The 17,161-nt window shown below is 36.5% G+C and overlaps 1 protein-coding gene across 18 annotated transcripts in view; it reads left to right on the top strand.

Moving 5' to 3' along the window:
* KDM6A (lysine demethylase 6A) overlaps positions 1 to 17,161 on the top strand; it is a 158,176-nt gene that overhangs the window by 88,448 nt on the left and 52,567 nt on the right. For 9 of the 18 annotated variants that reach the window (XR_009726379.1, XM_061359307.1, XM_061359303.1 and 6 more), the window contains exons 7-9: positions 8,051 to 8,105; positions 10,857 to 10,891; positions 14,589 to 14,682. Coding sequence is in view for 15 of the 18 variants with exons in the window: in XM_061359307.1 (XP_061215291.1) it covers positions 8,051 to 8,105; positions 10,857 to 10,891; positions 14,589 to 14,682 (184 nt within the window). In the remaining 3 variants the exon portion in view is untranslated. Of the gene's footprint in view, positions 1 to 8,050; positions 8,106 to 10,856; positions 10,892 to 11,609; positions 11,735 to 13,261; positions 13,328 to 14,588; positions 14,683 to 17,161 lie in introns of those variants that run through there. The other 9 variants (XR_009726378.1, XM_061359306.1, XM_061359295.1 and 6 more) reach the window with 2 other exon arrangements.

The following is a 17,161-nucleotide window of genomic DNA, read 5'->3' as shown; positions in this document are numbered from 1 at the left end:
TTTAAAAAGATCCTGGATTTTAAAGGATATAGCCTGCTAGTAACTGGCCTTGAGCACAGACCCTTTCCCTGGGGCTCTGTATAAAGTAAAACCACAGCCCAGCGTTACTCCCTGTTTGACATTGAGGCAGAAAGTAAAAGTAAGTTTTCATCCACTATTCACTTGTGACTGTTCCGAATTTCACAGATTGGACCAACGTTGCATTAATGTACTCTAAAATATCATTATGTTTTTGATGGTATTTAAACATTCATGTTAAGTCTGTAATTGCTAAGAATAAACCATTGCCAACAGATGAGTCATTGGCAGTAAGTCTTCAGGCAAAGGGGGGAGATGGGAGTCTGAAGGTCAAATATTCCGTGTTTTTCACAATTTTAGAGCATTAACATAAATCATCTATATTTTATGTAAGCAATTTAAGTGCAAAATTAATTTTTACTATTTTAAGATGTTGATGATCAAGGTAATTACCAGAGTGCTGTTTAACAAGCATAAAATCAACTCAGTGTTTTTTCAAAATCAGTTACTGCTTTTGCATGTTTTTAACATTGCTGCAGTTAAGACTTGCAAATTGCTGTGAGAACCATTGACTGCTCAGTTATCCCATTGCCATAAACTCTGGCAAGAACACCAGAGCTGTTGAAAATTACTTGGCCTTCAGTCTTCCATTAAGGAAAAAAATAAAAGAAAAAAGTGGCCTTTCTGGTTGAAAGAAAACAGCCCTTGTGTAACCAGACAGTTAGGGCAGTGTTACCTTCACAAGTGATACATGAAAACTGAATTTGCCCATTCATCAGGAAATTCAACTTAATTCCAAAATCAACTGTGAGTGACTTAGGGGGGTGGTATTATTGATTACTATAGCAGTTAGTTTAACGGTTGGACTCAATGATCTTAAGGTTCTTTTCCAATCTAAATTAGTCTATGGTTATATTAAGGTTTACTTCACAGCCCTAGCCTTTTCACACTTCACTGAGTGTTCGGTTGCCCCCGTCTTATTTACCATTTCCTACAAATGACACTGATACTGTATTCAGTGACCTTAGCTGCAGTTGAACCATGATAACCTCAGAGGAGAATAAAACAGGATCTGTGGGAACATAATATATCTTTTTATTGGTTTGATAAATATAGAGGAAAAAAATGTTGAAGCTTCTGAGTACATGCCACATTATTTCTGGCATATCACTGGCTATCTTAGTAATTTTCCCATTTATCGATATTTTTTTTTTCAGTTTTAGCCTCCTTTTCTCATATGTGTTTGTAATCAACCTGTCTTGCACGTGTCTCAGGATTTAAGTTATTTTGAAACTTAACCAATTTCTAACAGATAAGTCAGAATGAAAGGGATTTCAAAGAGAAATTCCTCGAAAGTTCCTATGCAGCATACTGCCCCAGAGCCATTCGAGGTCTGCAAGCTGAGGACCAAGTGATCTGCATAGCTTGAACTACAACAGAGGCACCAGATGAGTGGTCATGGGTCTGGTCTGTTGGGATATGAACCTACAAAGGGAGTTGTCTCATCCATACAGGAGTTGCTGTGAATCGGGAAGCCCCAGTGCCTCTTGTCCACCCAGAAGCTGAACACAGAACTAGGTGGAGCGGGAAGGGGGAGCTGGGTGCAATGTGCGGGACTACTCACATGCATAAAAGAGAAGCCAAGGAAAAAAAGTAAAATTACAGCTTTGGTATTACTTAATTTAATAATTGGATTACACTGGAAACAGCAGCTATGGGAAACAAGTCTTCCATCTGGTGCTCATTCTGCTTGGTGGCGCTGAAGTATTGTAGTGTGCTTTCCAGTGGGGAGTCAGGGCTATGATTGTGAAAACTCTTTAAATGTAAAATTCAGTTCACTTCCACTGGTTGCTAACAGGCCACTTATGGGAAAAAAGAAATCTTAGGGTTTTGTATTTATTAGAATAATAACATTGAGGGAACAGTGGCTGGGTGGGAGATTTTTCTGTGGGTTTGGTTTCGTGAGGAGGGGGTATTTTGTTTACTGTTGTTTAGGGTCTTTTGGTAGTGGATTGTTTGGTTCTTTGAGTTTAGGGGTTTTGTTCCGTTTCATTTTTTTAATGGGTAGTCAGTAGAGACTGGACACGAACGGGTTATTTTATGCCAAACCAAGCTGTGTTGCGCTTTGGTAATTTTGTTTGGTTTTAAGAATTGCAGTGGATCCTGTACCCAGCAACAAAACCCTTAGAAGAATGAGAACTAAATTTCTCATGTTTTCAATTGTCTGCCTTTTAGTAGAAATACTCATTCTGCCTTTCACTTTCAGACATTTTTCCTCCTTATCTATACACAAAACAGCTATCCTAGCAGTTTGCTTCAGGCTTCTGCTTTGATCTTGCCTGTAAATCATCAATTTGAATAGAATTTTAATTTTTTACTTATTTTCCTAAAGATTCTCATTTGTTAGTAATGTTAAGACATACTGCTTATATTAGGATGAGAAAAAGTCTGCGAGAGAATTCAAATTTATTGGGAAATATGCATGAATTACATGAATATGCATGAAATACAAAAAAAAACTAAATACCAATACACAGATGAGCAGCTCAAAGTACTTATTTAGTCAGACACTTTTCCATTGCTTATTCAAATAATTTTCCTGTCTCTCTGTAAATATCTTTATTAAATATATTTTTAGCTACTGCAGCTATTGTATGCCAGCATGTAGCTGTTACAGACATATTGTTCATTTTTAATGCTGTTTTTCGCAGTAATAAATAAAAATGTATTTATAAAAGTGAAAATTTGTGTTTTCAAGCCTTCTTCTGTTTCACAACCTAGTTACTTCCATATGTGCTTAGATTAATAATTTTTAAGCTTAAACGTGTTAAATTGAAACCTTATGTATTTATTTTTAATTATTTAAAAGAATAACTAGACAAAACATACAGTTATGAGAATTTTTAATTTCTTATGCTCATTTTTATGTCTGTAATTCTACTAAAACCTAATCAGCAGCATTTTTAGGTAAGAAAAAAAAACACACAAAATAGAGGGCTCTAGCTATTACATAGTGGATATCCACTATTTCAACCGCTTTAGCTAAAAAGCATTTTGTGGAAAGCAGGATGAAAGCAGTAAAAATACTATTTTAATAAAAATGTAAGTGATGGCAGACAGCATTTGGGAATGAACTGCTCTCCAGGTCTTTGTAGTTTGCATATGCATATGATAGAGGGACATACACAAGAAGTAAAAACCTGAAAGGTTTTTTAGTGCAGCATGACGCTGTAAGCATAGAATCAAGTAGGATGGAAAAGACCTTAAGATCATTAACTTACCTCAGGACTGCCAGTAAAACTGCAAGAGAGTTGGTAGTGGAGCTGGTTTTGATAATGGATGATGATACCTCGATGTCTGGTCTACAGAGTGATTTATTTTGTTTTCTCTTAGTTTTGCTTGGGGTTTTGAGTGATTTTTTTAGTTTTTCTAGAAAAGAAAACTGTAAGTGAATTTTAGAAATGTCATGATTATAAAGGGAAGTAAATGCTAAAACTGGGTTACTGCTATGCGATGTCTTACGCCTTTTTTTTCCGGGAGGAAACATACCATGAGAAGAAAAATAGTTGGCTCGGAAGTTGAGCATTCAGGCTAAGGAGTATTCTTGCAGGTACATTTCATTTGTGCATGTCCTGGGTTTAGCACTAGCAGTCATTTTTTCTCTTTGCGAGAGGTGTCTTGGTCTGTGTTTATTAGCTGTAATTGCAACTGAAAGGTTGGCATTCAGGGCACACAGTAACAGCCAGCTACAGGTACTGGCTTGGTAGCCACAGATACCTGGCAAGGGTTAGGTTGTGCTTTCCATCCAGCCTGGGTGGGGGGTGGGTTGGGGGCAGAGCACTGCAGGTTCTGAAATCACCCCAACTCCAGCCAGCCAAAGTACATGGGGGATGCTGATGATGCAGTGGCAGTGCAAGCTTCCAGTCATCACATTTCCCTATGGCATTTTGTTGCCACTGGCAGTCTTCCGGGCTGTTAACACAGCAATAGCTAAATTCTGATGTCCCATAAATATTAGTCAAGCATGCAGGTAACATGAGTATTGAGTCAGCTTTGTGGAAAGCACTGTGTTGCACCATATAAGATGTTGGTTGGTAAATTTGAATGCAGCCTTCTGGCTAGTGAAAACACAGCTTTACTAATCTTTCAGCTTTAAAATAATTTTTCATTTATATAGCTAGTCAAAACAACAGATTCTTCTGAACATACTGCTGTTAATTCATTTTCTGTGTCTATGTGACCTTTGTTTCTTCAGTCCTCAAGTAGCTTTCCTCTGCCCTATCCATGTAACAGTCTTCCTCAGTCTTGAGGGTTTGAGGGTTTTTTTGAATGTTGGACAAAAGCAACCGGGTGTTTGTGCTCCACAAACCTTCATATTACAATATGAACTTGTTCTGGCTTCAGAAGACACTGGAGAGCAGAGCAGTGCACTGGTGTAGCAGCACATATAGCGCGTCCTCTCCTGACCCTTTCCCCTGGCCCCAAACATGCCTGGCAAATGGATACTTGGCACTCTGCCACAGCTCATTACGCCAGGCTTTCTGTGCCCTACTTATCTGAACAAAGGCTGCTCTGAGGAACACAGGCATCATACTTAGGTCACATAAGCAGAAAAAGCCATCAGAATTTCACTGAGTCATGATGGAGCTTTCCTTCATGGTAAGTCTGTGAGAATTGTCAGGTTTCAAATGATAGCTTGCCTTGCTTGCTAAATAAATGCAGAACTCATAGCTATTAAGCTTGCTAATGTCTTCCTCAGAGGAGGAGAGAGTAGAGTCACTGTTTTGAGGTATCACGCTTGGATGTAAACAGAGACAGTACTGGAAATCTAAGAAGATGGCTCATTTCATGTTGGTCATTTATTGATTGAAAAACTGCCAAAACCCTAGGTACTTGCCTCTTAAATTGTAAAGGACTGATTTGTTAGGAGAATTGGTGTTAATTCTACTAGTGAAAACATGAAGTAACCTAAAATGTGTGTCAGATTACCATTATTTTACTACCAGACCTAATGCTTTCATCAGCTCTGTTTATATGCAATCCACTGTACTTTTGATCCTTGGAAAGGTTACCTTTGAAATTGTTTCCACAATCAGAGGCAAGTCAAAGACTCCAGAGGAGACAAAATAGGCTGTAGATTACAGATGCAATTACAGATGGCTACAAATCAAGGTATGTTATGACTTGAGCTGCAGCTCTTGAAGGGAGCCTGTTACTTTTTAGCATTCAGAACACTGCCTTCTAGGTAAATCCTCTTACTCGGGATTTGAATTTCTATAGACTCCTGTCTGCCTTGAGGTATTGTGTGTCGTCTCTGAACTGCAGCGGCCTCTCCTGCATAGTAACTATTTCACACAGCAGTAGCCGGCTTCAGTGCTGCAATATTTGAGAGACGGGCAGATGTTTGCAAACCGCTTCTGTGTGCGGCAGAAATGGAAGTTGGAAATGATTACTATTTTTCTAATTTTTTGGTGCTGGTAATTGTGGTGGGTGGATCTGCTTTTGGCTGATGAGGTTTTTATGCGCTAGAATGCATGCATGCCTTTATTTTGGGTCTGATTTGGAATACTTAACGGGGAGCTATGTATTATTTATCTGGCAGGAGGTGGAGGCTTGCCCGCGTATGTGCATTTCAAAGGTTCTTGGTGTGAAAGGTTCTGGGTTTTCTGTGTATTGCTTTGTGATAATTATTTGGTGTAAATGGGTTGTTTTGCTGTAGTTGCAGGCTTTGGTTTATCCTTTTCTTTACTGCTTGTAGCTTAGTGAACAGTGCAAGCAGATATTTACTACACTTAGTAAATTTTCATAATGTGGACTTTGAAATGTAGAAGTCAGCTAACATAGTACTAAGAATTTAAATTTTTAGGAGGCATTGCTGCAAATAGTCTTTTTTTTTTCACTGTACATTACTGATATTACTGGAATATTTAAATATTAAAATGGTTAGATTTTTTTCTGGTGTGGTTTCCTGCTTTCTCTCACTTGAGTCTCACTGCAGTAACCCTTCTGAAAAAGCTGCTACAGAACAGTTGTCAATCGTTTCTCTTTAGAGCTACTTAATTTTTGTAATAGCATTGCTAGGTGAGAGCAGATCTCTGCTGTTCTGCTTTATCTTTTCATATTAATTGTTAGTGACAGTGCAAGATGGCACATCTGCACAAAAATAGGTTTGTACCATTTAGACCATTATACTCAATATACAGGCCAAGGTATACAGGTCTGTCCCTTTTTTTTCTTTTGCAGTGCAAAATGCAATATAAAGTAGAGCATTTTATTTTTATTTAGCCTTCTTTTTTTTTTTATGTTGCCTGCTTAGTAGTATCACTATGGTAACCGACTGAAGGATGTCTCTGAGGCACTCAACCTGCATTGCTATGTAAGTGAGGGGAGATCTTAAGTTGCCTGACTGCTGAACAGTAGAAAAAGGAACAGGCAAGGCAGAGAAATAGGCTAATATTTATAAGCTATTATTTAATGCTTGCTCAAAGCTTAAGAAGTTATTTTACAAGTAACGTATATGTGAGTTCATTGTTTTCTGTCCTCTCTTCTGGGGCTGCTGTTGCTAAAATATTCATTAAAAATCATAATTTTCTGTTCTTCAAATTGAGTTTGCTTCATTTTTTTAAAACACTTCTATATTACAAATGATGTTGATAAAAGTGCAGAGGTAAGCTGCAGAACTGTGTGCCTCGCAGAGCTCATGAAGTGTCAGCATTCTTTTTTTATGCTTTGCTATGAGTAATAATTTTCTAACAATTTTTCTGTTAAAAATGTTTATTTAGAAATTGTGTGGTCTGTAAAACTCTTCTCAGTCTTCAAGATGTGTGTTATAGAGATGTGCTATACACGAGGTGTTATTAGGACCATGAGGAAAGTAGTGCCTGGTAGTTCTGGTACGACAAATACGAAAAGCAAGTTTCATATACATCCATTAATAAGGATTTATTTTTTTTCCCAGCTACACTAATAAGCTCCTGATGCTACCTAGTTTGGAATCCTGAGCAGCCAGAGCTAAATCACCATTTTTGTGCTAATAAAATATGCTAAAGAGTCAGTAATTTTTGTATATTAGAAGCCACTTGGAGCTATATTTTGTAAATAACTGTATTTATTAACAGTAATATTTTATGTGCTATCTCTTAGGACTGACTGTTGAATTAATATGTTAATCCAAATTTTGCACTGTCTAGCAATTTATATGAATTTTATGGAAAAGTTCAGAGGCACTTGAGTTTGTATGCCTGTTTCATTCATTTTAACACACTTGGTTGCATTTCAGACTGTAAATAGTGGTCACTGAATTAACATGACACTTAGAAATGATTTGCTCACATCCAGATTTTCTGGCAGACAGGCTTAATTGCTCTGCTTGTGTGACCTTTCTAGAAGAAATTCTTGTCTCAGAACTTCAGAATGCAGAGATGGTTTCAAGGATACTTTTCGTATCTTTTGAGGAATAGTGATTAAAAATAAACAAGCTTTAATGGTTAGTTGCAGTTATCTTGATACCTGGAGGAAAGGACGTAAGAACTTAGAAACTCTTTAAGAACTCGTGTTTTAATGTAAAGGTATTCATTGTGGTTTTTGGCATGAGATCAGTTTTCTAAAAAGACTTCAAATCACTGAATTTACAGGAACCTTACTGTGTTTTTCTAGATAAATTGAAAGCTTCAGTGTTTATCTCCCTGAGGCTGTGAGCTGGTATGACTTACAATCCCAGTTCTGTATTCTAAGGAAAACCTGATTTTCTAATTTTGACCGTTCATTTGATGCAGTCATTCTTACAGATGCTATCCCAGTTGTTTTGTGAAGATGTCTGTTGCCATCTTACATTACTAGAAGCATTGCTGCATCTGCAGTAGAAAAAATTATTTTCTTCCAGTAAGCAGCTGAACAGAAAAGAAAAAGTATTTTCTTGAAGAAACATGGTAAAATGACGTATTGATTTTCAAGTACAAAATTTATTTGTCCTTAGTAATTTTCCAAAGTTCTACTGTTATGTTGGTTAAAAAACATTTATTTCTTTTTCCAGCATTTTCAGTTAGCTTTGATTGACTGCAATCCCTGCACTTTGTCTAACGCTGAAAGTAAGTAACTGATTCCATTTATTTTGTTGTAGCTTTTTGTGTTTTTTAAGTCTTATGCTCACAACTGTATGAATTTGTAATGAACCAATCCTTCAAAATCAAGAGTCAGTACTGAGAGGGAGGCTACACAACCTGCCTCCATCTGTCAGTGGAGACAGATATTCCAGTGGAGTTGTGGATCGTTTTAGTAAGTGGAATAAGTAAAAATCAAGACTCAGCTTATTAATTGCTTTGAAGATGAATTCTTGAGGAGCATTTATTTATTTATAACAGTAGTGCTTGTGCCATGGTGTATGTTTAATAGCAGTTTAAAACTTTGTGGCATCTTGATAATATGTTGGTTTTTGATGATCATTTTAATGCCCATTCATAGGTCTAAAATTCAGCATCAGTTTTAACACTGTTGAAGTAGGAAAAGGTACAAACTGTAGTTTGGTTGATCATTAGGTGCCAGCTATGTATTCGTCTGTACTTGAACATGCTACTCTTTTAGTGTAATATGATTTGTCAGATGCAGTATACACCGTAGTCTGTTAACAGAGCATCCTGCAGGTATTTTTCCATAGTGGAATGTATGCAAGAATAATCATATGTTGCTGCATGTTCTGGAGAATTCTGTAAGAATTAAAAGACAGGCAGTTGTGAAGGAAATTACCCTCCCAGTTTTTAAGGTATCGCCATGCTGATCTTGGTGTTGAACTTAAAGTTATCTCCTAATTCCAAGTTCAGAAGCATTGGGTAAAGTATTTAAAAGCATTTCTTCTTTTTTTTTTTTTTTTTAATCTGGATTTAGATGGACTCGTGAATATTCTGTCAGCAAGGCCAATGAAAGGGTGTTTGTGTACGTGGGTGAAACTTCTGGCTGTATTGATATCAAGGAGCTAGCTATGCTACAAGGTCTTCTCTAAAGTTTTGTCTGTCATGAGGAGCAGACACAGATAATATTGTAAAATATTTGCAGAATTCTTCCTAAGTCAGTAGGCTTTTATTGTTTCCTACCAGCAACATGATTCTTTATCATATTTCATGTTAGTTCATATTATTTCTCACTGACTTTATCGGTTTTCATTGCATCTCTGAATTTCTGTAAGGTTTTCCTAACCTTTCCCCTGCCCCCAGTTTTATGTAGAGGTATGGCCCCATGTAAAGGCTTTGTTGCACAATGCCTGACAAACTGGAAGGAAGAGAGAAGTGAAATGAGAGATACCTTGTCAGGTTCTCCCATCCTACTTAGTGCAAGGAGAACCATGCACTTTGACCCATGCTGTTGGGTACCCTCATAAATGCTTGTGGTTACCTTAACCCTCCCCCTTGCATTTCTAAAGGCTGGGTGAGTAACGACATTACAGTGAGTGTGTTCCTAGCAGAAATGTTCTAAGCATGTCTTATTTCTATTTAGGCAGTCTCCAATGTGACAGCTTTAATTTCTTTCCCCTGCACGGTGTAGCTTCATACTGAAGGGGTTTAGCTGTGAGGGGGGAAAAATAACAGATTTTTTAGATAATGAACAAAAATAACAGCAGAGGTTTTTCCTTCATCAGTACACAGTGAAGTTTGATGTTGTGGTGAACATAATTGATGTCATGTACCCTTTAGCAAGTAACACAAAAAGTTTAATTGAATTTTAGATGATGCATTTCATTATGACCTGGTTTTTGAAGTGCACTAAGCTACCTTCTATATAGTGAAGGACAAAACTGTGCACAGAGGATTTTCCCCCTCTTTTATGACCCAGAGGGAAACCCTGGAACTCCAAATTACTTGTATAAACCTCTGTGTCACACTGTTCTTCAGCTTCAAGAGACAGAAATCTGTGTACTGAAATAAATTGAGCTTGCCTCAAAGACAGGTATTTTCTTAACTTGCAGTCCTCAGGAACATCAGATAAAAGTCTGTCTCAAAGGAATTTGTCTTTCCTCATCACATAGAGTGAGGATTACATCCATCTCAAATAGTTTTAGCTATCTGTCACTCTGTAGCTAGTCTAAGCTAGCAGTTCGCAGGCCGGAGAACTCAGGCATTCCATCTTTTGTTTAATGATTTGAGCAGCATGAGGATACTTTTCCCTCTGCTTTTACTCCTGAACAATTTTGGTGTTTTTTTTTTCTCCAGCCAGCAACTTTACTTGCCTCTGAGATCTGCTAGTAGTATTATGGCATTCTGTGCAATTCGTATGAGTAATTTAAGATGCTTTACAGCAATAATCAGAATACCATCTGTAATTAGCACTCTTAGTTTAACAAGGGAAAGTCAGTTCCTAAAAAGGAAAAAAAAACAAAACCCAAACATCTGAATTTAAGATCCTCTATAAAGTTGGCTGTGTATAATGTAGTTTTCTGGTCTAAAATATAGTCTGTCCTTTGACAGTTGAATGAAAGTAAGTCTCTAATTCAGTTATCTACAGAAAATATTAATGTGCAGTCTCTGCTTAAAGAGATTTTATTGCTAAGTTTACTGTAAGGGTAATGGACTGCATTACAGAATACAAATAAAATCCATGGACTGCCTTTCTGCAATATTTGTTTGCAGTCTTAATGCTTTGTTAGGATACATATTCATTCTCTTGTCAGTTCTGTTACATTTAGCATAAAATGTGAATGTAAACAAATACTTCTTTTTATCTTCAAAATTTAATTTATCTTGGTTTTACATTGATCAATTTTAAACATTCTTTATCCCTCACTTGAAAGCAGATATTGTAATTGTTGTCATTAATTAAAACTACTAATCTTGATTTTCCCATTCTTACAGTTCAGTTTCACATCGCCCACTTACATGAAATCCAGGTAAGCTTTAAGCTACTTTATATAAAGTGTGGTTATTTATATGATGTAATTAGTCTGTTGAACTCAGATTATGGATGCTTTTTTAAAGTTCTGCTTAAGTCTCAAATCACTAAAGAAACTTATATTAACTTTGGCCAGATTTAAAAATACTTTGTATATGGACTGTCATGCTACAAAATGGAGTAGCAATTTTAGTAAACTTATATATTTACTGGTCTCACAGGCTGAATGCAAAAAAACCTGTTCAGTATATTTTCTAGTGAAATTCTGTTATGAGATTATATATAATTTTAAAGTTACAAAAAAGTATATAGAAATATAAAAAATCTGTAGTTTGTCAATTCATAGATATCCCTATTGTTTCCCATGCATGCACACACATGGTCAAGTCTAGCCGGTTGCCCTGGTGCTTTTTAAGTATATTTGACACAAAATTTTCAATTTTAGCTGAACATATGTGATACAAACATTTTAGATCCGAGGTCAGCAGCACATAAAGCTGTGTTATTAATTCTGTGTCTAATCCTACCACAGAGTTTTCTATGTGAAATTTTGGGAAATTACCGAACTCTTACTGAGCTTCCAGAATAAAAGTAAATTAAAACCAAGTAGCTACTGAAATAGCTATTGTATATTTGTTATTTGACTAACCGATCATATAATGACAACTGTATGCCTTTTTATCATGTTTATAGGTATTATATGACTGAGGAAGGGATGTGACATGAAAACAAACTTGCAATTAAAATGGATGACAGACATAAACTATATGTTCAGTCAGTTGAAAAGCAGCTTGATAAAGTAGGTGCTGTCTTTTGATGGCACGGTGGAAAATGGCTTTAGGTATTTATATATAAGTAAAAGATACAAATTTGATATTTCTTTTTTGAATGCTTTTGGTGCAAAGCTGTATGACAAGACAGAAATCCCCCGTCCCAAAACGCCATGCAGAAACTTCATGGAGTGTTACGGTTCATACCTGGCCACTGTCCAGATTCAGTTCTGAGCACTAGAGTGCAACTGACGCAATTATATAACAAAGCATCCTCAACACGTTAGTTCTTTTGATTTTCTAGAGTAAAATAGAAAGTTAAAGGCCACAGGTCTATATCCGTATACCAGCTGCCTTATATAATTGTGTGACCAACTTCACAAGTGCTTAAGCTCTGCTTTCTGATTGACAATTGTAGGCAGCAGGAACTTTATTTTAATACAAGTCAGAGCAAAAAAATTTCAGTGTGTTCTCCCGTTAGACTTGATTTGTCTCATAGTTCTGATTGGGAGGGATATCTTGTTTTCTGGAATTTAAGAAACTTGGAACCACAAAGGGTCTTGCCTTCATTCTGGATATTGCCTCTGGCACAATGAAGAGATGTTTTTGGAGGCAGGCTGATGGCTTTGTTTCTTTTAAACGACACTGCTACAGATCTCTGAACCCTTCTGTATAGTTGAAAATTACTTGCTGTCTAATATTTGATGAAAAAGTAATTAATTCCTTAATTGTGTATCTTCACAATACTGGAGTTTAAATGGTGGGTTGCCAGAACTCCGAACGAGAGGGTAACCCTAGTGCTGATAGGAGTTAGCAGTAGTTTTTCATGGTGCTTAATGCTAGTTTCTGTTATTTCATCAGTGGTAGCATGAGTCCTTCTAGCTATTTTGGGTGCTTGCTTTATACGGTGTCAAAAAAAGGGGTAGGGCTGGGCTCCCCTGTCATTTCAGAGACCATTCATGATGCAGCCAAACTTCAGGGACTTTTGAATTAATACATAGATGTTAGGAAGAAATTTTCCACTATGAGAATGGTGAGGCACTGGCACAGGCTGCACAAAGAAGCTGTGGCTGCCCCATCCCTGGAAGTGTTCAAGATCAGGTTGGATGAGGCTTTGAGCAACCCGGTCTAGTGGAAGGTATCTCTGTCTGTGGCAGGAGGTGGGAACTAGGTGATCTTTAAGGTCCCTTCCAAACCAAACCATTCTATGAAATAAACCAAAATGTAAACATTGTGACAGTTTTCTGTAATATTTTAGGGCATACATGTAGGCAGATTTCTAAAGGCTGAATAATACTACAAATAACAAGTAAAAAATATCCTAGATCTGGAAAACATGGCCTATTTTAGTATGTCTTTCTGAATCCTCGCAAGCATGCAAACATCTTTTTCAAAGTGTGAATATTAGGCACTAATATTTATCTGTTTGACATCTGGATTGCTGCCACTGCTTATACAGTGAACTTCTTTTGCTTATCCTTCATAGTCATGAGCTACAAATTATGTTCCCAGTGCTAAATTTAAAATTTTTTCCTGATTGTTTTTATTTTGCTGGACATGGATATTTTATTTATTTCTATTATTTGTTTTCTTACCAGTTGTCTGCATTTCATGAACACCAATTAAAAATCTTTTCTACCAACTTCCCCTTGTTCCATTTGAAAGTATGTAATTGCTGCTTTAATTTTTTTCCTGACTAGAAAAGGGTTATAAAATCAACAGAGATGTCTTTCGTGATTGTGAGATATCGAGAGCCTAACTACATTTTTAACTTCCAATAGGTATTTATATTGTTTAGAGTCTTGCCAGTCATCCCTTATAAAACAGCAGTAGTCAGTACTGTGTACTCTTTGCATAAAAAAATGTAACTAAGTAATGATCATTTGCATTTAGATGTCCCGATTTATTTTAGTACGCTTTTCATCAGTTTGCCAGAATGAAGTCTAATGTTGAATTACCTGAAAGCATATTTTCTCAAAAGCTTGTGTAGGATTTTTAGAAAAATAAAAAACCAATACAGAAGCAAACCAACAAAAAACCCAGACCTTTTAATAACAGCATGCCCTCAGCATTTATGTCATATAGACATTTGTGGGAGAGGAGGAACAGAAGAATTGAGCATTTTAAATACTTTCACTGTTAAACAGTTATTGTTAGGGTAACACAAAGATAAATACTGACATTATTCTAAAAAATGCATCTGTGGAGAAGTCTTGACCTTTAGCATATACAAAACAGCTCATAAGGTTCCAAAATTCAGTAAAGATCATGATCACAACCTGGAAATGTGTTTTCTGCATTAAGACCTATTCATGTAGGAAGTTAGGAATTCAGTGTTTCCATGCTTTAAGCGCACTTAAACTATAGAGCAAATAGTAAGATGGCATACATTCATTCTCCAGGTATAATCCATGGATATGTTTTAATTCTACATATGGTGGGACTCTTACTAGGACAACAGATAAATTGTAAAGACAGTTCAAATATCCCAAAGCAAGCAGAGAGGCAAAATTACACCAGCCAGCAATTACTGATGATCTTCATTTCTGTTACCAAGTTTCTGAGATGAATTTGTGCACAGTTTTATTTCAGATGTAGGCTCACATTCAAGTACTCCCCTTAAAAGCAGTATACTTACTTTTAGTGTAAGAAGTATAATGCATGTATGAGGATTTGACCAAACCTAATAATTTGCAAATTTTCCGTCAATTATTTTAGTAGTCAATTTATATTAAATACTATATTTATGAAAGTTACTCTCTTAGCATATATACGTCACTCATTAAAGCTTTCATATGCACTGTATGCAAAAAAAATAGATTTTTTTGTCAATGTGTTTGTGTGCTGTCAGTGCTGTGAAATCGTGGCTATTGGTGATCTGTTGTAAGCTTTATGATTAATCTATGTACTTTTTTCCTTTTGCAGAGAAAGTATCACTCTGCAAAGGAAGCTTATGAACAGCTTTTGCAGATCGAAAACCTTCCTGCACAAGTAAAAGCAACTGTCTTACAGCAGTTAGGTATGTAAAATTAACTTCTGTTTTTCTGTGTGTTTCTTTTTTCCATCTTCGCCTTCAGCAGTGTTTCTAAGGCTCAGTTTCCAAAGAGGGTCTTAGACACTGATTATGATGCGTGAGATTTTTACCCCAAATAGAATGCATAACAGTAGATAATTAAGTAAATAAGAGAGGAGGAAAAGATTTTAATTAAACTTACAAAATTAAACAGCTCTTAGACTTGCTACAGTATGTGCATTACAGGTTTTGGGCAATGAGGGGGTGGTCTGTCACAGAAGGAGTACAGCAGTTAGGATTCTGTTATTATCTGTTCTCTTTTGAGAACAGCCCTTGAATAGCCAGGCTGTATGCAGTAAACCAAAATGCTCTGTTGCAGAGTAGAAAAATATGGCAAATGAAAAATGTACATTTGCTTTTTCTTTAGCTAGAGTATGTAATGAAAACCTTTTCTGTAACTAAAATGTTTACCATCAGATTCTATAAAAGAAAACACATAACAAGAGAGAAAAAAATCTTTTTTAAAAAATTGCCATTTTTCATCTTGATAGAAAGCTGTTAAATCATTTTTAGACCAAAATTTCTAATGGGTAGGTAGAGTAAATTACTTTTGTCCTATCTACCTTATAAAAATATTTCAGAACATTTTGTTAAAATTGTTCAACCCAGTGCAAATCTTCTTCATTCACTTTTTCCATGTTCTTCCATCTGATTTCTTATTCTAAATATTAATTTAGCCTGCTTATGCCCTTTTCTTTTTATTTTTGTTTTTTTTTACCCACTTCACATAATGGTCATTTAATTCAAATTAGTAACTGGCACTAAGTTATGGCCACAGTGCTTTCTTTTGTTTGTAATACAAGTTGTGTATGGATTTGGAGTGGACTGATGTGTTTAGCTTTTGAGTCTTCTGTGTGGTATCACAAATGAAACACTGGAGGAGTTCGCTGCGGGACTCTGGGTGTGCTGATCTTTTTTGCTGTTACACAACAGTGTTGCTAAGATTTCAATATTCCCTTTATTTTTTTTTAACTCGGTATTATACCACCCAGTATATATAGTCAGCAGTTTCAGCCAGAAAGGCTATACATGTCATCTGTGGAATACAAGCTTCCCAAAGTAGCTGACCAGTGCTTTTTCAACTCCGTTTGATGTATTTTGGCACAGTAGAAGCAAAGGTGCATGGTTGTATTCATAAAATCCTACCACAGGCCTCAGTCTCTGTGCTAGCAATAAGGGCAGTGACTTTGAGAATTGTCTGCTGTCTAAGAACTGGATTAAATCCCTTTCTTCAGTTGGCATAGGTCACCTAGTTTTCTAGTGTGGGTAACTTCTACGTGGATAAAAGGATAGAGTGGTCTTAACCAGGACATTTAAGGAGCAATACCATTTCTTTTGCCCTTCACTGTTAACAATGGTGTTTATCAGAGTATGATATTTATCACAGGTGTAGTCTCTAGCAGCTGGTAATAAAAACACCTCCTCAGGAGGCATGGTCTGGGAGGTGGACTGCTACTTAGAAAAAATAATAGGAAATACCTCTCATCTGCTAGAATGCTACTGGCAAAACCCATTTTTAGGTTGAACTGTGCTTTTTTTTTGTTCTGTTGTGCGAGGGGTGGTTTTGCTCTTGTGATTTTTTTTTGGTGGGTTGTTTATCTCCAACAGAAAAATTGTTTTGGCATGAAAATATCCTGTGTTTATTTTCCTTAGTTAGATAATGCTGATTGAGCCAGAGTTGAAATTTAGGCAAGTTCAGATGTCTTGTTGCTGTTTTCCGAAGCAGATGAGGGTGGAAGAGAACCCTGTGATTCAGATAAATACATATCCATTTGAGCTGATGCATGCTGACTAGTTCAAGTAGATACAACAGTAAGATCTGTACGGTTGGATAAGAGCAGTTTTTTCTTCTTTTGCGCCGTTTCTTTTGCTTTCCAGACAATAATTTTGTTCACCGCTTTGCCTAAAATTACATGAAATTAATGAAACTGAAGATCAAATCTGTCCTGGTATTGTTTTTCCAGTTGTATTCAGTATTTGCTGAGGGAAGAGTATAAGAACAGTGTAGGCATCTGCTTAGAGATTCCCTAAGCACTCTACAGTGATCTTTAGCTAGAGGCATTCCTAGGTGGTGTCCACATAACCAGATAAGATATAGTAAGATGTTATAATAGGGAAAAGGCTCATCTCTTCAGAGACTGAGATGATGATGTTTATTGGAGAAAAAGAGCAATTGTCAGAAGTTCAGCATGAGGGTGATTGATAAGCATAAAAAAACCCTGCAGCATCAGCTACACTAGCACATCCTCTTGGTGAGGCAACACAGGGATTTGTTACAAATTAGATTGTAAAGACCTGGAAAAAAGCTTTTGTTATGCTAAAAATGTCCCCAGGACGGGAAGAGTAGTCAATGTGCTAGTTGAGGGTTTGAGTTAGGTCTTGCAAATAGGAAACTGTACAGCTTACCAGGGTTTTTCCATCATCA

This window comes from Neopsephotus bourkii, unplaced genomic scaffold (assembly GCF_033783945.1).
Source record: "Neopsephotus bourkii isolate Nb327-2 ecotype Australia unplaced genomic scaffold, CSIRO-AGI_Nbou_v1 NB_962, whole genome shotgun sequence".
Classification (NCBI taxonomy): Eukaryota; Metazoa; Chordata; class Aves; order Psittaciformes; family Psittacidae; genus Neopsephotus; species Neopsephotus bourkii.
The sequence above is the reverse complement of the archived record's forward strand: the minus strand, read 5'-3'. Positions and strand labels throughout refer to the sequence as shown.